The sequence below is a fragment of the Lupinus angustifolius genome, chromosome LG07, assembly GCF_001865875.1.
Source record: "Lupinus angustifolius cultivar Tanjil chromosome LG07, LupAngTanjil_v1.0, whole genome shotgun sequence".
In the NCBI taxonomy this organism is placed as follows: domain Eukaryota; kingdom Viridiplantae; phylum Streptophyta; class Magnoliopsida; order Fabales; family Fabaceae; genus Lupinus; species Lupinus angustifolius.
Window position 1 is genome coordinate 87,126 of NC_032015.1, and position 23,590 is coordinate 110,715.

At 33.9% G+C, this 23,590-nt stretch overlaps 4 protein-coding genes and 1 pseudogene across 6 annotated transcripts in view; 2 read left to right on the top strand and 3 right to left on the bottom strand.

Moving 5' to 3' along the window:
• The window catches only part of LOC109353118 (protein transport protein SEC31 homolog B-like), a 20,074-nt gene extending 10,826 nt beyond the window's left edge, over positions 1-9,248 (top strand). The window contains exons 3-23 of one of the 2 annotated variants that reach the window (XM_019595292.1): positions 565-619; positions 736-858; positions 1,007-1,103; positions 1,200-1,236; positions 1,330-1,435; positions 1,515-1,572; positions 1,972-2,069; positions 2,187-2,306; positions 3,314-3,356; positions 3,588-3,709; positions 3,793-3,920; positions 4,028-4,583; positions 4,699-4,791; positions 4,893-5,078; positions 5,177-5,390; positions 6,520-6,617; positions 6,716-6,895; positions 7,847-7,969; positions 8,055-8,316; positions 8,489-8,727; positions 8,819-9,248. In XM_019595292.1, the coding sequence (XP_019450837.1) occupies positions 565-619; positions 736-858; positions 1,007-1,103; positions 1,200-1,236; positions 1,330-1,435; positions 1,515-1,572; positions 1,972-2,069; positions 2,187-2,306; positions 3,314-3,356; positions 3,588-3,709; positions 3,793-3,920; positions 4,028-4,583; positions 4,699-4,791; positions 4,893-5,078; positions 5,177-5,390; positions 6,520-6,617; positions 6,716-6,895; positions 7,847-7,969; positions 8,055-8,316; positions 8,489-8,727; positions 8,819-8,914 (3,034 nt within the window). In that variant the 3' untranslated portion in view covers positions 8,915-9,248. The remainder of the gene's footprint in view (positions 1-564; positions 620-735; positions 859-1,006; positions 1,104-1,199; positions 1,237-1,329; positions 1,436-1,514; positions 1,573-1,971; positions 2,070-2,186; positions 2,307-3,313; positions 3,357-3,587; positions 3,710-3,792; positions 3,921-4,027; positions 4,584-4,698; positions 4,792-4,892; positions 5,079-5,176; positions 5,391-6,519; positions 6,618-6,715; positions 6,896-7,846; positions 7,970-8,054; positions 8,317-8,488; positions 8,728-8,818) is intronic. The other variant, XM_019595293.1, reaches the window with a different exon arrangement.
• Positions 12,966-14,871, bottom strand: LOC109353124 (serine/threonine-protein kinase-like protein At3g51990). 2 transcript variants are annotated; one of them, XM_019595300.1, is made up of 3 exons: positions 14,658-14,870; positions 14,415-14,597; positions 12,966-14,375 (listed from the first exon to the last, which is right to left on the bottom strand). In XM_019595300.1, the coding sequence occupies exons 1-3, from the start codon at positions 14,720-14,722 to the stop codon at positions 13,184-13,186; spliced, it is 1,440 nt and encodes a 479-aa protein (XP_019450845.1). In that variant the 5' UTR covers positions 14,723-14,870; the 3' UTR covers positions 12,966-13,183. The 2 variants fall into 2 exon arrangements, with proteins under 2 accessions (XP_019450845.1, XP_019450844.1); XM_019595299.1 differs by having other exon boundaries at positions 12,966-14,597; positions 14,658-14,871.
• Positions 16,289-17,813, bottom strand: LOC109353130 (structure-specific endonuclease subunit SLX1 homolog). Its single transcript, XM_019595305.1, has 3 exons — positions 17,622-17,813; positions 17,076-17,182; positions 16,289-16,488 (listed from the first exon to the last, which is right to left on the bottom strand). Exons 1-3 carry the CDS (start codon positions 17,777-17,779, stop codon positions 16,289-16,291), a joined length of 465 nt encoding a protein of 154 aa, XP_019450850.1. The 5' UTR covers positions 17,780-17,813.
• On the bottom strand, positions 18,084-20,233 carry LOC109353127 (annotated as a pseudogene).
• LOC109353128 (equilibrative nucleotide transporter 1-like) lies at positions 20,553-22,107 on the top strand. Its single transcript, XM_019595302.1, has 2 exons — positions 20,553-21,093; positions 21,326-22,107. Exons 1-2 carry the CDS (start codon positions 20,601-20,603, stop codon positions 22,054-22,056), a joined length of 1,224 nt encoding a protein of 407 aa, XP_019450847.1. The 5' UTR covers positions 20,553-20,600; the 3' UTR covers positions 22,057-22,107.

A 23,590-nucleotide genomic window follows, 5' to 3' on the forward strand; every position in this document is an offset into this window, starting at 1 on the left:
CAATATCATTCATCCTATCGAGAATTGTAAGACACAAGTTTTTCAATTTTCTAATTTGAGCAATTATATCGGTGGTTGGTGGTTGATACAAGTGAGATGATCTTATACTGGCATTCACTTATATCTTATGAAGCACAAACACGGATACATTCCAGTGACACGACACTGGCACTGGCACAAGGACACACCAAATTTGTAATTTTTAGGACACGACGTGCATGGACACAGCATCAAAACATTGTTTTCATGCTTTATAGCTTATATGTAATATATCTAGTATTTAATTTATACTAACTCGAAATCAAGCTCTATTCAAATTGTAACACTACAAACTGTCTGCCACTAAAGTAGAGACAAGTAGTAATTGCTGTTGGGGTAAACAATTGGTGCATTATTGCTGGCGTGGCGTTTCTCTTTGGTTTGGTTGAAGTTGTTGGTAAAATATTTCAGTAATTCCGAATATTTGGATTTTGTAGCTTGATTGATTTCACTTTTGGTTTTGGTGTCATATACAATTCTCTCTTTGCCTCTTTCAATGGGTTTACTTGCTTGATAATTTCTCAGTTCGGAGGCAAAAGAAAGTGCTCTTGTTGGACACCTTGTAAGACATAAAGGACCAGTAAGTTTTTCTTTGCCTTTATGAGTCAACGTTACAAGTTTAAAATTGTTTTTTGTTCAGCATGTGTATGATTCGCTAACATGTAAAATCCTATCTTGCCATTTTTTAAAATTCAGGTTCGTGGTCTTGAGTTTAATGCCATTGCACCAAATCTTCTTGCATCTGGGGCTGAGGATGGGGAAATTTGCATATGGGATTTGGCCAATCTTTCAGAGCCTACTCATTTTCCACCACTCAAGGTCAGATATCCTTCTTCTGAGAGTGTTTACAAGTGTAATACCCCTTTTTTTGAATAGATTAATATGTTTTGTATCTTCAAATATCCATCTTTATAATGTAATAAAATTTATGGGCTTTTTAATTTAGTGTAGTATGGAAATCATGCAGGGTAGTGGTTCTGCTTCCCAGGGGGAAATTTCATTCTTATCTTGGAATAGTAAAGTCCAACACATATTAGCATCAACTTCGTATAACGGGACCACCGGTGAGGAAGGGATTCAGCCCTTCTTTTATTTTTCGTTGTCAATGTTGTGTTGTTTGATGATGATATACTAATTTTTTTATTGTTTTATTTTTCCAGTGGTGTGGGACCTAAAGAAGCAAAAGCCAGTGATAAGGTAACCTGGTTGATCATCTTTTGCCTTTTGATGAAGTCTATTATTTTGTTACAAAAAGAAACATTATAACATTCTGTATCATGTGAACCACAGCTTTGCGGATTCACCTAGGAGACGGTGCTCAGTTTTGCAGTGGAATCCTGATATTGCTACGCAGCTTGTGGTTGCGTCAGATGACGACGTCTCCCCTTCTCTGAGGGTATAATTAATGCAGGTTAATTGTGTCTGTTTATTTCAGGGCTAGTATTTATTGACCTTACACGTTCATATTGATACAGCTTTGGGATATGAGGAATACAATGACACCGGTAAAGGAGTTTGTGGGACATAATAGAGGTAATGATACCCATTAATTAGTTTGGTGTATAGTTATTCTATCATACCAAAAACCTTATGGTAGCGATCTTCACTTTCATGTTACTGTCGACAGTTAGAAGATCCCCTTGGTATTAGGCATCTGCTGCTGTTATTTATCTGATTATTGTTATTTTTTTGTTAGCTATGTTGTGCTCTTGCCTATTGCTTGTTTTCTTGAACTTGATTTTTGAACAAGTATAACATACTGTGACGTGTCTTATATGATCATTCCTGTTGAAAATTAAAGTGGAGACTCGTATGTATATTTTATGATCTATATGCTGTGTGAATGTAAAACTTATAGCTTTTATTAAAGCTACAGAGTAATCCATAATCATTTTAACTGACTAGATTATGTTCCTGAATCTCTTATATTAGGTGTAATTGCAATGTCATGGTGTCCCAATGATAGTTCTTATTTGCTTTCCTGCGGCAAAGATAGCCGAACCATATGCTGGGACACAATTTCTGGAGAGGTGGTGTTTGGCTTTCTTTTACCCTCAAATTTCACAATAACCCAATTGGGTTGGCTTATTTTATTTACAGGTTCAGTAGTGACAGTTTTTTCTTTTTTGGGTGGGGTCGGGGCACAGATTGCCTGTGAATTGCCAGCAGGGACCAACTGGAACTTTGATGTGCACTGGTATCCTAAGATACCTGGAGTTATATCAGCATCTTCCTTTGATGGAAAAGTTGGCATATACAACATTAAGGTACATGCATTTATTTTTGGCTGTTTTTTTTAATACTTTTTTTGCACCCATATTTTATTTTCTCAACTACTATTGACCATAAATTTAGGAGATAGTAGTTATAGTTATTGCGACATATGCTGAAATGTCTTACAATGCATAAAAAGAGGGGAACATATTGGATCGTGCATGTAGATAGAAAAATAAATAAATAGATTCACACGGGATAACTTTACCATAGATAGATGGTAAGGGTATCAATTCATTGATTAATATTTTACTCTAAAGGTACAAATGTTAAAATAACCATTTCCACATCCCTCCTCTCTTATGCAACTTTATTCAAGATTAATTTACTGTGGTCTTATTTTTTTCATGCATTTCTTTCATTTTGTTCTTCATCTCATCCTTTATCACTTCAATTCTGTTACAAGTCATTAAAGTTGTTTTATAACGAAAGCTATAGACACGACACTGATCCCCAAAATTACATATTGCATTCATAAAATTCCCAGAGCTTAGCATTTTCTGATGATCAACTTCTGACTATATTGTAGACATTCAATTTTGTTAGCCTAGTTTTTTTATAAAAGTAATGCTATATCCTCCTACTAAATCCAACTATCCACAAGAAAGTGACATGTGTCACTTGTAAACCAATCATTAATAAACAAAGTACCACTTTGTGATATATGTCACTTTCTTGTGCGTAGGAGCATATGTAGGAGGATTTAGAAGGAGGATATATCATTTTCCTTTTGATGAATCACATCATTTTTCCATCAGTTTAGCTTAATTAGGTTACTTGTAACATTTTTCATGAAACTTTCTTATACTAGTATTTAATTGACTGTATTTTCAACCAAATTAGACAAGTTGAGGGGTAAAATTCCATAAAATATATAAGAAAGCAAATTATGCTTAGATACATTTTTTTAATTCTTAGCATAGTCTACTTTCCAGATTCTCTTGTTGTAAATCTCTTAATTTGCCATATTATTAATGGTATTATATGATCTTTTGTGCAGGCTTGCTCTCAATATGGTGCTGGGGAAAATGATTTTAGTGCAGGTGGCACATTTGTTTTGGACTTATATCAAATAAAATACTACCTGTGTATTTAATTTTCCAAATATCATATGCCTGTGACATTCTCAAACACTCAGTCTGTGCAGCTTTCCTTTATAGCATTTTGTGGGTGTTTGTTTTATTGGATGGGGAGGGTTAAGCAAGGCATTTTGCTCTCTTAGCATACCTTGTTTTTTTTTTGGAATCTCTTAATGAAATATGTTTACTCTACAGTATCACTGAGAGCTCCAAAATGGTATAAACGTCCTGCTGGTGTGTCTTTTGGCTTTGGAGGCAAACTTGTGTCATTTCATCCAAAGCCATCTACTGCAGGTTCTCCAGCTGGGGCCTCAGAGGTAAAATTTAGTGCTTTGATGATATTTACTTGTCCAAGTTTTTAAATCTCTGGGTTGAATTCATCACAGTTTTAATTTTCCAGGTTTATGTGCACAACATGGTAACTGAAGGCAGTCTAGTGAGCCGTTCATCTGAATTTGAAGCTGCAGTACAAAATGGGGAAAGATCCTTATTGAGGGTTTTGTGTGATAAAAAATCTCAGGAATCGGAGTACGTCTTGTTCATTAAGAGCAACATTGTCTCGTGATGTTTGCTTATGATGCCTTGGCTAACCTGTAACTTGTGCATATCTTGTTTGCTTTTTATTGTTGTGACAGATCTGAGGAGGAAAGGGAAACATGGGGCTTTTTGAAAGTTATGTTTGAAGATGATGGGACTGCAAGAACAAAACTTCTCACACACCTTGGTTTCAATGTACCCAGTGATGCAAATGAAACAGTTAGTGATGAACTTTCTCAAGAATTAAATGCTATTGGACTTGAGGACACAACTGCTGAAAATGTAGGACAAGTGCCTGCAAATGAAACTGCTATTTTCTCTTATGATAACGGGGAGGATTTCTTTAACAATCTTCCCAGTCCTAAAGCTGATACACCTTTATCGACTTCTGTTGGCAACTTTGTTGTCGCGGATAGTGCAAATGAATCAGAGAAAATCCAAGATGATGTAGAAATAGAGGAGAGCAGTGACCCTTCATTTGATGACAGTGTTCAACATGCTTTAGTTCTTGGGGACTACAAGGGAGCAGTTGCGCAATGCATATCTGCAAATAAATGGGCTGATGCTTTAGTTATTGCTCATGTTGGTAATGCTTCCTTGTGGGAAAGTACACGGGATCAATACCTTAAGATGATGAGATCACCATACTTAAAGGTAGCTGATAATTACATCATACAATCTGAGTTTCATACCTGTTAAATTCTGACCGATACTACCCGGTATTTGATCTTTGTAAATCTCATTCCTTGTGGACCATTTCTGTTTTCAGATTGTATCAGCAATGGTCAGCAATGATCTCTTGAGCCTTGTGAACACCAGGCCTTTAAAGTTTTGGAAGGAAACCCTTGCTCTTCTCTGTAGTGTAAGTATATTTGGCCTTCACTGCTTGTGTAGGACTTCAATATTGATGATTGAGTTATTATGTCAAGCACTCTTATTATTGTTGCTATTACATATTAACAGTTTGCTCAGAGAGATGAATGGACAATGCTTTGTGACACACTTGCTTCAAAACTCATTGGGGCAGGCAACACGTTAGCTGCAACTCTTTGTTATATATGCGCTGGCAATATTGATAAAACAGTTGAGATTTGGTCAAGGAGCCTGTCAACCGAGCATGAAGGAAAATCTTATGTTGACCGTCTTCAGGTATAATTGATACTCTCACTGTAGGTTGTAACTATGATATAAAATTGTCAATAACCAATATTGCAGCTGGAAAATTGACAAAAATTATATACTGTTAGGATTTGATGGAAAAGACTATTGTGCTTGCCTTGGCAACTGGGCAGAAGCAGTTTAGTGCTTCTCTATTCAAGCTTGTTGAGAAATATGCTGAAATTTTAGCAAGTCAAGGGCTATTGACTACAGCAATGGAGTATTTAAAACTGTTGGGTTCTGATGAACTGTCACCTGAACTTGTGATTTTAAAGGATCGAATTGCACTTTCTACAGAGCCTGGTAAACCTTGTTCTTGTACTGTTATACATTATAGGAAAGAGATTAGGAAAATGATGTCAAAGGGATGCTGATTAGCAATTGATCCTTCATATGCAGATACTGCATGATGAATACTTCAACTGTTAGCGTTGTCATTTTTAAGTAGAGTAGCATTATCTGAAAATTATGTTATGGTTAAAATTTCAGTGCTTAGTTCTTTGTTGTTGTTAAGGCATGGTCTAACTTTATAGACCTAACCTAACCATGTCTTCCTCTTTTTTTTTGGAGGAAGCGAAGGGGATGTACTACAAAAAACTGAAAAGGGAATTCTTGGTAAAAATATTTCCACTTTTAGAAAAACTTAACCACTAACCAAGTAACCATTGATGTAAGGAGTAATAAAAAATGCTGTGATCTTATATCATTTTGGTTTTATATGGTAGGAATCATTTTTTTAAATTATGTCTGTTCATGCTTAAAAACAAGTGTTTTTATGGCATTGAACTAAATCATTGTCATCCAGTGTTCATGGGAAGAAAAGTAACCCGGCTTGGCCAGAATTTAGCCAGGCACTGGGCTCTGGCTGTATTAAAAAAATAATAAAAATAAAAAGATGGAATAGATTATATTATTATTATTATTTATTTCATATTAAATATATATTATATAATTACATATATAATAGTGAATAGAAAGATATTAGGAACAAAAGAGAGAAGATATAAAGACGGCATTTTTTCAAGCCCTGCTTTTTGTTTATGCAATGTAACATAAATGTAATAATCCCATGTTTTTATGTTACTTGAATGGTTAATTGTTCATAAACTCGAAACAAATTTATCAAGAGTTATTTTTTAGTAAAGATGTTTTTAATTTCTTTTGTATGAAAAATAAAATCAATGTCAATCATACTAAGCTTGTAGAACTGCAGCTCACTTAAGTAATCATTTGTTGGTGGACAGGCGTAATAACAATTTGATATTAGAGATTCTTGATTGGAAATATTTGTGCTTGTGTTTTTTCTTTTCAATTAATTATTAATTCATTATGTTTTTTCAGTTGTTTGGTGTTTCCAATTTTTGTTCCATCATTTGAAGATTTCTATACACCTTTGTTTTCTTAACTTCTTCCCTTTAAATTATGGATGCAGAGAAAGATCTCAAAACTGCTGCTTTTGAAAATTCTCAATCACAAAGTTCTTTATATGGTGCTACTGATAATTCCAATTATAATAGAAATTATTATCAGGTAATTACTTTAGCTTTGCTTTTTGGAATTTTTTTTTTTTTACAAAACATATTGTGTCATTGAATTGAAATTTATTCCTCTTAATGTTTGTTGCTTAGGATCCAGTATCTACTCAAGTGCAACATGGTGTTTCGGGAAATCAATATCCTGAAAACTATCAACAGCAGTTTGATCCTAGGTACGGAAGAGGATATGGTGCTCCTACTCCACACCAGCAACCCCAACAGCCTAATTTGTTTGTTCCACCACAGGCTACTCAGGTTCCCCAAGCTCCCCAGGTATATAATTGTATCTGGATAATTCTTGTTGGAGTTATTGCTTCATGGAGTGGTGGGTTCCTTCAGTTTTTGTCGAACATGGGACGCAAAATGTTAGCCTACAAATGGTTTATTATCAAATTACATTTTAAGATATAGTTTCTGGAAATAGTCTCTCCTCGTGTATGGGTAAGGCTGCGTAATCTACCATCCCCAGACCCTACTAAGTGGTAGCCTTGTGTATTGGGCCGCCCTACGTTTTTAACTACAGTTCAATAAAAGATATTAAGCAGAGGCCGTAGTTCATCAAAAACATTTTTTTCTTTCCCCTATATTTGGCCAAAATAGTTTGGAAGTGATGAAACATTAACATATTTAGAGTGTCAATGTTGCCTCAGCAATAAACTACATTTAACTATAGTTCATAATCTGTACTTGTTATAAAATGATTGGGAACAGAGAAGACAAGTATCTTCTGAAGGTTTTTTCTTTGCTCTCTATCTCCCCTTAAGAGGGTATGCCTAGGTGCAATGATAAGGTTGTCTCTTTGTGACCAAGAGGTCACGGTTTCAAATCCTGGAAACAACCTCTCCCCTTAAGCACTCTTAAGTCAATTTAGTGTTGACTTACACCATACTTGGCATATATTCTGTATTATGAATTTGACTGAGTGGTTGATTTCAAATAGCAAAAAAGTAGTTTTGGGATGTGAACTGTAATTGCTACCACAAGCACTAGAATCCATATCGGAATCATCCTTATTATTATTTAGTGGTCTTTAGTCGCAGATCCCTCCTTGTATAAGATTTTATGTATTAGTTGCATATTTATGTACTTCTGTCACTGCAATGTGATGAAATCGAAGTGTCAAATGTAGGTTGTGTACTTGTGTTTGAGTAACTGAACTTCCAGTATAAGATTTTCCCTATTGCTTTTTATTTGTATTTATCTTTAATAATTTCTTTCTTGCAGATGAACTTCTCAAATACTGTTGTCCCACCACCTCCTTTGAGAACTTTTGATCCTCAAACTCCTCCTGTGCTTAGAAATGTGGAGCAATATCAACAGCCTACATTGGGTTCTCAATTATATAATGTCAGTAATTCTTTTAGTTTCAAATTCCAAGTTACCTAGTACTTGTGGTTACTTTTGGATTCAAACTTGGCTTTCTGTATTTCAGACAACCGCCAATCCACCTTACCAGCCTGCACCCCCTCCTCCATCACAAGTTGGTTTTGGTCATAATCAGAACTTGTCACAGGTTGTGGCTCCTACCCCGAGTCCAGTGGGATTCATGCCTGTCTCCAGTTCTGGTATCCAAAGACCCGGGGTGGGATCAGTGCAACCTCCCAGTCCCCCTCAAGTGCAACCTGTCCAACCACCTGCATCACCAGCAGCTCCGCCACCTAGTGTGCAGACAGCTGATACTTCTAAAGTACCTGGTAAATCTTTTTTGGACTAAAAGAATCTCAAAACATGCTGCCATTTATTTTTGCTGTTTGTTTGTCTGTCTGGGTTGGAAGACATAAGTATTGAATTATATTTATTTGTTGCACTGATAGTCATTTGTCTTATTCCCCTTCGGTTAAGTTTTACTTGCTCTGACTATGCCAGTGCACCAAGCGCCTATTGTTGCAACATTGACAAGGCTTTTCAACGAGACGTCAGAAGCACTGGGGGGTTCGCGTGCAAACCCAGCTAAGAAGCGGGAGATAGAAGACAACTCAAAGAGACTTGGTGGGTTATTTTCCAAGTTGAACAGTGGAGACATCTCCAAAAATGCTGCTGATAAGCTCCTTCAGCTTTGTCAGGCATTAGACAATGGTGATTTTGGTACTGCGCTGCAAATTCAGGTAAAATGTTTGCAAATTTAAATTATAGTATTTACATCATTATGTCAATAACACGGAGTTATGTTCATCCTGTTTTACTGTTGTGTTGCAGGTACTTCTTACTACTACCGAGTGGGATGAATGCCAATCCTGGTTAGGTTCACTAAAGCGGATGATCAAGACAAGGCAGAGTGCGAGACTAAGTTAAAAAGATACAGATTCCTTTTTGCTGATTTTGGAAAATTGTCATGTGATTAGCATGTTGCAGTAGTGATGGCTGATCCTCACATCAATGTACACAAAAGACTAGTGCCATTTCAGGTGCAGTGTTACTGAAGGTCGTTTCTGAGAACATAATCAGAATTTTTTTAGCAGATTGTTTTACAACCAATATTTTGTAATATGGACAGTGTTTTGCTTTGTTTGTTTTCTCTAAATATTCCAGATGATTTTTTCCTCACACCCCTGGCTGGTACATGGTGACTCAACATGCTGTTCTAATGTCAGTTATATATTCATGTTTACCTTTTCCTTCTTTCTTTTCTTTACTTTTTAAGCAATATTGTAGCACAGTAGGCAAAGGAAGTGAATAATGGAGTATCATGTTTATTTAATCGCCCATCATTTTGGTTTCTAAATGCTTTACGAATATGATTCAGAAGGATTGTATACAATTGATTGAAGTATTTGTCTAATGTCAGCGATTTCATAGAACGTAAAACATTGATGAATACATAATTCTCATCTTTTAAGAAATCATTAAAAATTTGATTAAATGATCTCGTCTAATATACATTGTAAATTGGAAAAAGAAAGAGAAATAGTTATACATTCTCAAAGGATTAGTTACTTTAACTATAGTTTGAGGGGATACCTTTGATAATATAAAAAAAAAAGAAATATAAAGTGAAAAGTTGTACATTAAAATATAAAATGTATATTAGGTGTTTAATATAATTGGAGGTATACATTTGTGGCGAAATTGATCTAGAAGCCAGAAATGATAGCAAAACTGGGTAGTAGTTATGATTATTATCCTATCTTATGAGGACAGCTGGGGAGGTTATCAAATTGTGATAGGTTAAAAAGTTGTTCCTCTCCTTTGGTGATCAATTTGCAAACGGCAGCACATCTGTTTATCCCATAATCAGTGAAAAATTACTTAAAAATTAAATTTTAACTTAAATATATTTTTCAACCAATCACAAGATCATGGCACTAGAGTAATATTAAGTGTAAGACAATATATGTGCACCCTTTGCAATACCCTTGAGAAAAGTGAGTGTAATACTTTAGAATAGAGGATACTGAAAATAGTAAACTTGATTCCTTAGAAATATTTACATCAAGAATTTACATTTGCTGATAGTCATATACTTATTCTTTTTAAGGTGAAAGATTATCCAAAATGTGTTTTACTTCCCATAAAAACAAAGTTTTTAATATACAAACAAACAAGGAAATCATTGAAATGATACTGAACAGACTTATCTATCTTTATCAGTAAATTTGATAGAATTCATGATAAACTTTTATCTAAGAATTTATTGAACTACATATTCATGCATGACAATCTCTAACTCAGGTTCATTTGGGCCCATTTATACTTTTTCTTGGTTGAGATTGTGTCCACTTAATCAGATATTAGCGCAAGGAATTTCATTGGAAGATCTTATAAAGATTCTATTCAATTGACTTAAAGATGCATGGCATTAAGGTACAGACACAAAAGAAGTGAGTCTTCATGTAATTGTTGCCTTTTTGACATTTTTGTTGCACTTTCCCGAACCAATCAATATAACAAAACCCCTTTTCCCTTAAGATACTGTAGTTTTCAACAAGACCAAAATAGATGATAAAACATGGTTACACAAAAAGTGAAGCTTGTATATACACGTGTCTAATGTCTATATAAATTATGTACTAAACAGAAACTTAAGATAATTTTATTTATTAAGGGTTTTGTTATATCTTTTAATGACTAATTAAATTGTTACATATGAATACAATAAGTTGAGAGTTGATGATGCTTATTTATTTTCCATCAATATGAAGACAAAGAGATATAACATTAACATACAACAAGAAAGTAAAGCCTTGATGAGAGGAAAGGAATATAGATTTTGTTACCCGCTACAAAGGGTTAATAAGTAAAAGACAAAGAGACAAACTTTGTTCAAGTTTCTTGGATTATGTAACAACTCATTGGACACCATCTTCCTATTTGTCTTAACATATTTTAGGATAACTTGGTCCCTGTGTAGTCATTTTCTTAGAGGTAACATGCACTTCAATTAATTAGCTACATAGGAAATATACAATTCACCATTTTATTCTGAGTGACTCAGGAAGGTTTTGAAGTAAACCTCAGAGCACTCATATAAGGGAAATTCTCAACTTTTATTTTTGGTATAAGAGTTTGGCCTAAATTATGAGCTAAGCTAGCTAGTAGGTTTCTTAAGATTTTTGGTATAAAGTACAGCTTAGAAATCGTTCCTAACTAATTATCATGATGACAAGTTGTAAATTAAGTATTGAAATTTTGTTAATATTAAGATTCATGATGGATATGCATGTTTTTTTAATTGTATAGACCCTCTTAACAACATTTGAAGTAATGGATGGATATGGAGTGACTATTAAGATTCATGATGAAAAGCTGGGCTGAAGATTGCAATGATGAATATAAGAAATGGATGAGAAAAGTAAGAAAAATAAAATGGAGGGTTTCATATTCTATATATGATGATTGTGAAATATGAGAATCAAACATCTGCTACCAACTGATGCAGTGTTGATTGGTCTTATTATATGTCACAAACATGTTAACAAAACTATAAGCCAGCTAGCTATAGACTAATGAAATCAAATAATAAGGAATATCACTTAATTTATATATCAACTCTCATGTCATTTGACTCTCAATATTCATATGTGATATCTAAGAATGCTCCAGTGATATAAAATCTTAACATTATTATGTTAAACGGTGTGCTTAGGCTTTTTTATTAAAATAATCACATTTTGTTTAGTTTAAATAACCGCAATTATTTTATATTCTGGAATCAAATGGAAGCATTGCTGCATTGTATTCTTAAATTGAATGCCATTCCTTCTGAGAACTGCTGCCTCCTAAGTTCATTTGTAACAAAATGCATCACCCCACTACAAACAGATTATCTCAATAAATTCTTTTCATAACATCTTTTGTTACATAACTTGTATCTAATAACTTCGGATTTTATTGTCTAATAACACAGGTTAAAATAATGAAAAAAGATTATATGTTTTCGTCAAATAATGTAGGTTCTATGAGATTTTTCGATTGATCAAAAAATTAATGATTTAATTCACGAGAACAATATTTATTGAGAGAAGCGATATATATATTAGTTTTTTACCCATACGATACAATTAGTTTTACAAAAAAGATTTATTTTACAATAAATTCTATCATAACTATGGACAATCCTAAAAAAGTACTACAATAAAAGTAAATATATAAGTTTTTTTATCGATTAAATATTCATCTAAAATATGTATTTGATAGATATCAACATGATATACTAAATGAATTACATTCATCCATTATTAAAAGTATATAATTGATTATATCTATTTAGATTTATTAACTTTAATGAATGAATTTGGATAAAATTATTTTTGTTAGATTTGGTTGGATTGTATATAATTTTACCATCTAAATGACTATTGTTCTATTTATAATTAAATACTTACTTCCCTATAAAATATTACCATTTTCTCCTACTTGTTCATGCACACATTACACTTTTTTGTTGAATAATAATTAAAGTGGCCTTATTTTTCAATATAATATAATTTTATGACATAATAAATATATGAATGTGAGTCATATACCATTTTCATTTTTGTTGTTCTAAGTTGTGAGTAGTGACCAGAACATGAGGAATGAAAACTTTGGTAGCAGGGGTTAGTGATAGTGGGGGACAATGCACACCACTATGATCAATGAACACAAGATTTTGCTGAAACCAAACTTGAGAGCCACAAATATCATATCTGGTTGATTGACATATAATGCTACTTTTATGCCAATTGGGACATCAAGTCTAGACAATAACAATTAAACAAAATACAATTTGAAGAAGGCTAATAACCAGATAAAGAAACAAAATGCTACTAATGGAATTACAAAAATTGTACAAAATTTACTTGAGTTATGAATTAAAAGCAATAGTAGATTTTTTACAATCTTAAATAATTGAGAAGAAAAGGGCAAACAATACTCTTGGCAAAGTTTATTAAGGGGGACATCAGTAATGTGCCCTTCAATCCAAATACATACATAATATAATACCAAATTAACACATCATTTATGAAATCCACAAATAATGAACTAACAATAAATCTACATAATTTGCAATCAAGGAAACCTTACTAGCCTAAGCATCACTCACTCCAAAACCATAAGTTTTTTGCAATTTAGATTAGTACCTTAGCTTCCACAGAATACAACTTCTTGCTCTGAAGTCTCAGATTCACCAATAATTTGCCCTTTACTCATGCCAAATGCATCCTTATCACTACCACAAGGGCGATAAAGATTTATATTTCCACTCTTTCTGAAATATCTTCCACTGCCAAACCTTGTGATAGAACAAACTTGTTCACCTGATTTAGAACTATTTTCCCCTCCATCAACATCTCTTACAAATTCATTCTCCTCAGTTGCAGCCATAAGATCCACCAAATTACTGCTGAATCCTAAATCAGAATACACTCTCTGTGAATATTTCATTGCAGACTTAGACAATTTTGCATCCAAAATATTTCCTTCTTCTGCCACACCTTGCAATCTTGAACTCAATTGTGCTTGTGCAGCTGCATTTCTTGCTTCAACTGGCCTTCCCACAGTTTCAACCATCATACAAGGATTATTAATATTAAAAGCATTCCATGAATGAAGAGGCACCAATTTACACAAACCAGAAAGCCAATTAACAATCTCATTCATAGAAGGCCTTCTCTCCCTACAAGACCTCACACACTTTGCTGCAATAACTGCTAATTGTTTTCTCACAATAGGATCCTTAGGTGGTGGAATCCTAGGATCATAAACACACAAAAGCTTCCCTCTTTTGATAAGAGGAATAGCCCAATCCACAATAGAATGTGGTGAATAAGTGACATCAATAGCCTTTCTTCCACTTATAATCTCTAACAACAAAATACCAAAACTAAAGACATCATTCTTAGTGCTTAAATTATCAGGAGTAACATAACATGGATCAAGGTACCCCATGGTACCAGCAGGTGGCGTAGACCTTAGTCTATAATCATGAACATGGCCCCTTAAAGCTAAACCAAAATCACCTAACCTTGCATTGTAGTTTTGATCAATGAGAACATTTGCTGACTTGATATCTCTGTGAATCACTGGTGGTGTTGAAGAATGAAGGGTGTCAATTGCTTTTGCAATTTGCAAAGAAAAACGAATTCTCCTACCCCAATTTGGTGTTGTCTTATTAGATGATGAATGAAGAACATCATAAAGTGTTCCATTGCTCATGAACTCAACCACCAAAAGCCTATCTTTTGAATCATTTGTGAAACCAACTAAGTTTACCAATCCTGGGCTATGAATTTTGGACAAGATTTCGATCTCGTTATCAAGTTCATTAGTGATCATGGTGATCTCATTTGAATGAGAAGAAGATGAAGAAGAAGAAGAGATGGTGTGTGATCTTGGTGGAAGAAGAGAATGAGGTCTAGAGGGTCTTTTAACTGCAACTGGTTTACCACTAAGCATGGCTTTGTAGACATAGCCATGGCTTCCTTTGCCAAGGAGCTTTCGTTCTGAGAAGCCATTAGTGGCAGCTTCAAGGTCACTGTAGTGAAAGTGTTGGATCTTGATGGATTTATCTTTGTTGAGTTTTGAAGAAGATGAAGATGAAGATTGAGATGAAGATTGAGAGAGAGAATTGGAGGTTGAGACTGTGGATTCAGCTTTGCAAGAGAGGTAGAGATACCCCATAAATCAAAGATTGTAGCTTTCTTCTTCTTTGAATGAATGAATGAATGGATCACAATAAGATGAAGAATTTAAGATAATAAATAATAATAATAAAAATATGACAGAATAGAACAAAAAAGCAGAGCAAATGTTTTGGGGTATTTATGTTTTGGGATTCTAAATTGGGAAACCGTTTCATAATTTATTTATGGAATGGATACATCAAATGATAATTAAGAATATTTTTGGGTTTGAATAGACTAATGCAGTACTATGACTATGTTTTGTTGTTAGGTCAAAGTATTTTTCATGAATGAATTATAATTTATAAGTGGCTGCTACAGTTTCATTTAATGCCTATTTATCATAGCATTTTATTACAACATTATTTTAATATCAATTCAAAGGGTTGAAGCTAAAAATAAAATATTGAAATTTTATTACAAAATTAAATATGTAAATAGACTTAGTTTTTTAGTTATTAAGTATTCAAACATTTTATACACCTTTATAAATATTATTTTAAATCTTTATTCTTTAAAATTTTGAGTCTTGTCATGTAATAGCAATTTCAGTTAAACTTAATTGAATATATGTTAACTAACATATAAGACATTACTCTAATGGTGTAAGGTCTTATTAGATCTTTATAATTATTAAAATGTCAACTATTTGATTGTAGGGAGTAACATTGTTGAAAAAATTAGTTACGAAATGATTAATTAATTACCCCAATAATAAAGATGACTCAGCTTTGTATTTCCCAAATGAGCTAAATTTTGGCATTTAATTATTGGCAAGTTTTCTCTAGTTTGTACTTATATACTACCTTTTTAATTGCCTCTTGGGATATTTTTAGGAAGCACTCAACTTAAGTTTTTAAAACAGATTAAACATCATTGATGTATAATTTATTTTAATTTGATAACTGCAAATCCATCATGCTTTCTAAATTTGAACATTTTTTGAAGGTGGTTGGTTAATAAGAATAGGATTCATAAAATAAAGAAAAAGGAAAGCAAATGTACCTAATACTAGTAGTAGTAGTAATAATACCTGTATGCTAAATTGTGAATGAACCAAAAGAAGCGAAATGGGGTTAGTGGGCATTGCACTTTATCAGCCCAATCACCTAAAGGTGGGTACTGCACCCAACCATACTCGAAAGTCACCCCTTAACCTCTCTCTAAATCTTACACACTCCAACGCCAACGGGGTTATCCATCTACTTTTTTAAAAGAAAAATGTTGATAGAGGCAAATTGACATAATCCCTGCATCTCCAAATTGAAAACGACCGAATACATTTATAAGAGGGCTTAAGCTCTTTTATTTCCCTATAAATAAACCAATAAGCAAACAAACATTTAAAGATGATATGGAAAAGGAAGAAGCTTCAAATGGATCTTACAAACAAACAATTGACATTCACTGCTATACATACAAACAAGAATGAATCAATATCTGTGTTAGACTTACTGTTAAATATATGGCCTGTGTCTTCCCATTTGAATTCATTATAAATATTTGATGAAAAACATATACATTGTGGCAGTTGAATCACAATTCACAATTCACAATTCACAATTCACAAGGGATCTAAATGCCAGTTGATTTCTAAGTGAGTGCAGTCAAGTGATGCTTTCACTCTATTTAAAGCCGCATGCCTGCGTTGCAGAAGTGGAACTGATGGCTCTTCACTATGCTTGGTGGAGGGATTCTCATTTTCATTTTTTTTGCCAGGAGCTCTCCTTGATAAACTTTTCCATTTTGATTCAAACATGCAAGCTACAGTAGTGAAACAAAGCAAAACAAAATACATCATAAACAAAGCTAATAGAAACTAGCAAGTCATGCTGCAAATCCTTAACAATCACTTTGCCATTGCTTTAAGTTTTTTAAGACCTAATATGCAAACAAGTACATGACTCAATTACATACAAAAACTTCCTAAATTAAGAGAACTTTAGTTAATTAAAAGGGCTATCAAATAGTAAATCCCATGGCACAGATGGTTATAATGCTAAAAGGATCTATTTCTATGGACCACAAATCACCTAGTATTATACTTAATATGAGGATATAAATCAAACATATATTGATCATGTTATTTGTCACAACCCATCTAAATTATATGTTCACAGTGCCTAAACAGTATTCGGGTCCTAATATCTTGTCAACAATACAGCTAAGGGATAAAGTCATATATGATATAAATTACAGCTACATCAAGTATTACCCATTGATTTGTCAACTACAGCACCCAAGTAAATCAAGGTTTTTCTTTGTCTATACAAGTTGAACTTATATCAATGTTGAAATATTCATATGGTATGTTGATATAAATAAAACAGTTAAGAATTAGGTATATGTACCTTCACTTCGGTCTGCAAAACCACAAATGATGCAGGCACAAATCCATGGCCTTCCAGCACGGGATGCTTTTGCGCCGCCTTTAAGCTCACCATTATGCTGCTTCAAACTACACCAGTTAACATCATTCAATAAGTACAAATCAAGATATACTTATTTATCTCCAACAGAATTACAGTCTTACAGACATCAGCACTGCAATTAAAAGCCATATCACAACTACGTAATATCAAAAGAACAAAATTTGACTGGTAAAATGGCAGAGCGTTAATGGTAAAAATATCCATAGAAATCCTAGGAAATTTTATAATCATAACAGAGACGCATTGTAATATTGAAAATTCTTACATAGTTTGATGGAATTTGAATATCAGGCAGGAACAAATCTTTTTTTTATGGAATCTAAGCCCAACACAAATAAGTGAATAATATTAATTTAATTAAAGAAATGCAAAAGAGAAAAATGAAAAAGAAAAGGGAATGGGTCAGAATCAGATTAGAATGTGAATATGGAAATATAGGTGAGGAGATTGAAAAATTAAAAATACCGGCGCGTAAAATTGGTGGTGACGCCAACGTAGGTTTTGATAGGAGGGTTAGTGGAGAGGATGAGATACACAGACCATGACGTTGACTCTGATTTGGATGAACTAGGGTTTGGATTTGGGGATTTCACGGAACGAAATGTCTTACACAACGTTCTCATTTTTGTTTCATTTCTTCACCAACCTCTTCCTAAATAACATTGTATTCATGTCCACGTGTTAGTATCAAGATAATATTTGTAAATTTTGAAATTTCTCAAGATTAAAGTTGTCAATAAATCATTGTAATCTTTATCACTATTTTTCTTAATAATATATAGATGGTTCACAATTTTTAACATTGAAAGAACATGATGCTCTAAAGTCAAAGGAGATGATCATAAAAAGCAAAGCTTTAATCCGACCTTACTAGTTAATCTTATGTGTTTGTAGAGATTATTACATGTTTTTGAAGGAGAGGCAAATAGTAGTGTATGTGATGGGTGGTAACTTGATATATATAGATATCATTGAGATTTAAGTGTAGCATCCATGAAGCATGAGAATCTGATACTGTCCCATAGTGAGAATCTGGATCCTATAAGTGTTACAGTCACTGCTTTTTTTGAACCTTCTCTCATAAATGAGTGAGTGGTAATGAGATTGAACCCTCACACTCTAGGCTTCTGATCCACCCGCGTAGTAACAAGTTTATTACCTCCCACCAATCACATTATTTGCATTAATCATTTTCATATGTGTCTACTACATTCATCATTTTCATGTGTCTACTACATTCATCATGTGTATGAATTATGATTAACAACAAGGATCATGTGTCTACATTCATCATTGAGATTTAACCTCAGGGACTTCATCATGAGGACAGTGACCAGCTGGGCTGATTTCATAATATGGAGCTTCAGGATGACTCGCCGTTTCAATTATGCCTGAAAACACATTATCTACATTTGTTGTACCATTTGCATAAACCTGATTAAGTATCTCACCAATGCTTCTAGGATCACTAATTTTCTTCCACCTACACACAAAAAACATTATACACTCTAATGTTCACTTAATGCATTAACAAGAAATCTGCCACAATTGTCAGACAGCACACTTCCTCTTGTTAAAAAATATCAAAAGTTTCCTCTTCCGTATAGATCACTTGGTCATTCAGCAGCGCTTTTTTTTTTATCATAACTAAAATATTTAAAACATACTTCCCAGAAAGTGATAAATAAAGCAATGAATAAAATGAAAGAGATGCTTACACAAACTCTGTTAGTCTCCTTACAACAGCAGGTAAGGAAAATGTTCCTGCCCATGGAAATACTTTTGCTAGTCCTGGACTCTTTACAGGATTAGGAAGAAATCCCCAAAAAGGTGTTGCATTAAGCAATGTGACACCTTTCACTAAATGAGGGTTACATGCTGCAAAATACAATGCAACATATCCTCCTAGAGAATTCCCCACAACATAGACTGCCTCACCGATGACCTGCACAACAACAATTTGTGTCATTACTTCAGTCACAATCATTTCCCAGAGTCAATTTCTATAATCAAGGTAACTAACTTCTCAGCAGAATATACAAAAACAACTGACGGGAAAAAAACTACACAAATGCATACTAAGGCACAACAACATGGAAATAATAATCTGCATATAATAATACTTATCCTAATATAAATCTTACATTTGTAACTATAAAGTGATCAGAGAATATATTTTCCTGGTACATTTTTCAGTATAAGGTTTAAACTGACATGAAAAAACTAGATTAGCTGGCTGCTACCAAACAGCACATATCACTTACGTCTTCTACGAAGTATCGAACTTGATCTTGCCATAAATCAATAGAATATACAAGCTTGGTTGCCCATGGTTCTGCTTCATCTCCAAAACCCCATGAAGAAACATTTCCATTTGATATATCCCCATCCTTATAGTGAGGAGTGGGATCTTCAAAAGGCAGGGACATTCCCTGTCCTAGAAAATCCAGTGCCCATACTCTAGTGTCGCGGCCTAACTCCTTCAATTGCTTCTCAAAATGGAAAGACCCAACACCAAAACCAGGAAGAAAGAGAACATGTGGTGAATCCACGTTTTCACACCCAGCCTTCTCATAATGTACATTAAGTTTAGGCTTCCATTCCCAAAAGCAACTACTTATTGAAGCACCAGATTCACCATTTGCTCCGTCTATTTCTGAAATATCTGTTATACCCTCTTCACTACCAATCATATAGTCATCAGAACTTGTACTATATACCTTGAAACTAATTCCTTTAGAGCCTTAAAGAGCATTTAGTGACCTATGATGGTGTAGAAAATTTGAAGACTGATCCATATCATAAAATTTGACAGTCCTACATCTAGAAATGGTGTTGGTGCAATAAAGTCCATGGTTGCCAATAGTGGGAAACCTTGATTGATGTGAATTGAAGCTCTTCCGCTCTGAGTCTACTAGTTGAAAGCATGGTGCAGAAGCATATGAGAGAATTTCCATACCGATGAAACTGTGTTCTGCATGCAAATTGAACTAAATTTTCTTTGTGGTGATACTAGAGAAAGGAGTGGGAATTTGATACAAGAAAAAGAGTGATGAAAAGTAATGTTGGTGTTGAGAAGAAAGAAAGAAAGAAAAAGTGGAATAAACATAGAGAAGAGGAAGAGGAAGAAGAAGCAGAAACCCGCACATAGTTATCTACATTGTTCTCTTACCATTTTCGAACACGTGTGTGAACGTATCTACTTCAATTTTAATATAGGAGAGTGATGATGAATAAATATAAATAGGAGATGAAATATATAAGTAGAAATACAAGAGTGTGAAGCTTGTTTAGCCATCTTCCTTGAAAAGAAGAATCTCCATAAAAAAGTGATTTTGTAATTTTTTTATGGATATAATATTTATTCCATATAAAAGGTAATAGGTTGGGTTTGAGGATTATTGAAAGAAGAAGAAGAAGAAGAAGAAGAAGAAGAAGAAGAAAATGACAGAAAACGATGACCCTGAATCCTCTCTCCTCCACCCAATCCCTGAAGACAAATACCAATTTGCTTACATCATCTATTTCATGATCGGATTCGGGTACCTTCTTCCTTGGAACGCTTTCATCACAGCCGTTGATTACTTCTCTTATCTCTACCCAGATGTCTCCGTTGACCGTATATTCGCTGTTGTTTACATGGTTGTTTCCCTCATTGGTATCTCTCTCATCATCCTTTACAGTCACAAATCTGATGCCTTCATTCGGATCAATCTTGGTTTGGCACTCTTTGTCCTCTCCTTGCTCATTGTTCCTCTTCTTGATGCCTTTTACGTTAAGGGTCAAGTTGGTTTCTACAACGGCTTTTATGTCACCGCGGCATCGGTTGCTCTTGCTGGTGTGGCGGATGCGTTGGTACAAGGTTCAATTGTTGGCTCTGCTGGTCAATTGCCGGAGAGGTATATGCAAGCTGTTATCGCTGGCACTGCTGCTTCCGGTATCATCACAATAAACCTTCAAACTTCATTCCTAATTATATTCACAGATCTAACCTTTATGTCATATATCTAACAATTCATAAATATCCCTATTAACTCATGAGGTAGGGATGTGTTTATCCAATCATTGGGGGAATTCATCTTAGGATAACAAAGTCCAATATAGGACAATGATAAGGTTGTTGTGCTACTATTCTTATTGGGCTGAGTTCATTTTAATATTTACTGCAGGGGTTCTTGTTTCTGTCCTGAGGATATTCACAAAAGTTGTTTACTCACAGGATGCCTCTGGCCTGAGAAAGAGTGCAAATCTCTACTTTTCTGTATCAATTGTAATTGTGTTCATATCAATGGTTTTATACAACATAGTGCACAGACTTCCTGTTATCAAGTACTATAATGAACTCAAGATTCAAGCGGTCACTGAGGGTGAAGAAGACATTGGACCCTTCACTGGATCTGTATGGAGGTCAAGTGTATGGGATACTGTGGGAAGAATCAAGTGGTGCGGGTTTGGCATTGTGCTCATATATGTTGTCACACTGGCAATATTTCCCGGTTACATAACGGAGGATGTGCACTCTCAACTTCTTAAGGATTGGTACCCAATTCTCCTCATTGCTGGCTATAATGTGGGTGATCTTGTTGGCAAGTGTCTCACTGCAGTATACCTCCTGGAGAATGCAAAAATCGCAATAGCTAGTTGCATAGCAAGATTGTTGTTTTTCCCTCTCTTCCTGGGTTGCTTACATGGTCCCAAATTCTTCCCGACAGAGATTCCTGTCACAATACTCACTTGTCTCTTAGGGATTACTAATGGCTACCTAACTAGTGCATTGATGATTATAGCTCCTAAAATTGTCAAATTGCAGCATGCTGAGACTGCAGGAATTGTAAGTGTATTGTTCTTAGTTTTTGGTCTGGCTGCTGGGTCTATCATAGCCTGGTTCTGGGTGATCTGACCAAGCAATTTGTATATCAACAAACCTGCACGCCTTGTGTGCCTTAGTCAATTTGTAAGCTGATCTGTTCATAAAATTTGTCAATTTTATTCAAGTATTGCAGTTCAAACAGTGTTGGAATAAATATTTTATACTTATGCTTTTGGATGATGACCTTTGCAGGTAATTTATGTGGTACCTTAATCATGTATATTGTAATGAAACTCCTTATTATAATCCAAAATAAACTATCCTGTGTGTGTATACAATAGGAAAATTAGTCTTCATTGATAAATCTTCTATTTTATCCAGCCTGAATACTACTACCAAATCAAGAAGGCATATTTGTCATTAAAGCAACATGAATAATAATATTGTTCCTCACATTGAGCTCTTTATTTTGATCTATTTGCCTTCTTCTTTTTAATGTGGTGGTGATTTTGTTACCCGTTGATATTTGCCTTCTTATATCTGCTATTGTTATTGGTATTGAATTGCTTGGTTGTCTTCTAAGATTTAATTTTCAGGTGATTGAATATTGAATTATCTATTAGCTTCTCTTATATTCCAACACAACCCATTTTAATAGGTTTTCACAGGTGTGTTTTAATAGAGTGGAGACTAATTCTGTTCTTTTATACCAAAGATTTCAAATGTTGATCAAATAGTCATTTTAACATTGTATATGAACACTTTTGAGGACATTTTACTCTCCATCAAATACCATTTTGAATATATGTTCTTTTAGAAAATAAGTTGATTCACAATGTTTTTTAAAGAATGTATGAAGTCTTTTTAATATTCCAGGAGACTGATCAATAAGACATTTAGTTATAATGCTTTTTATGTAGATGTGTCTGAAATGGATATATGGGCAAAGGAGAAAGCATGTTTTCATTTGAAAACGATCAGCACCCAATCATATAGGGCCCACACACCTGTCTCCCCCCTACATTCCTCATCCTATGCTCATTTCTAATCACATATACTCTTTATTTTTTATTAGTCAAAAAATATAAAGTTTAGATATATTTAATTCATATTTTATTGTTATGATCAATGAGAAATAAGAAATATATTAAGTGATACAAGTTTTGAGATAGAAGATGTTGATCCCTCGTTCTCCTTGTTTATGTTGCTTCATCACTCATGACTTGCTTTTAAAATCTGTCATTACTCAAATTATAATACATCTCAATTGTGAGAAAATTTATATTAATATAAATAAATTTAATCATGTTATTTTTTCATGATAGGAGGGTCTTCTTTTTCACATTGTTTTAGTCCCTTACTCCCTTAGGATGATATGACTAACACCTAACACATAATATTAAACTATTATAATTTAGTGGTAGTGATGTAATGAAATATTTGACTATAAATATTATTTGATTATAAACCTTTGAGTTTACTGGATATATTTGATTACTTGCAAATGATATTTAAGTTTAAAGGTCAATACACTCAATAAATTTATAGGCTCAATATATTAAGGTTGGAGTATTACACCATGTGCATAAAAAAATGAGAGTTTTTATTAGGTTATGATTTTTAT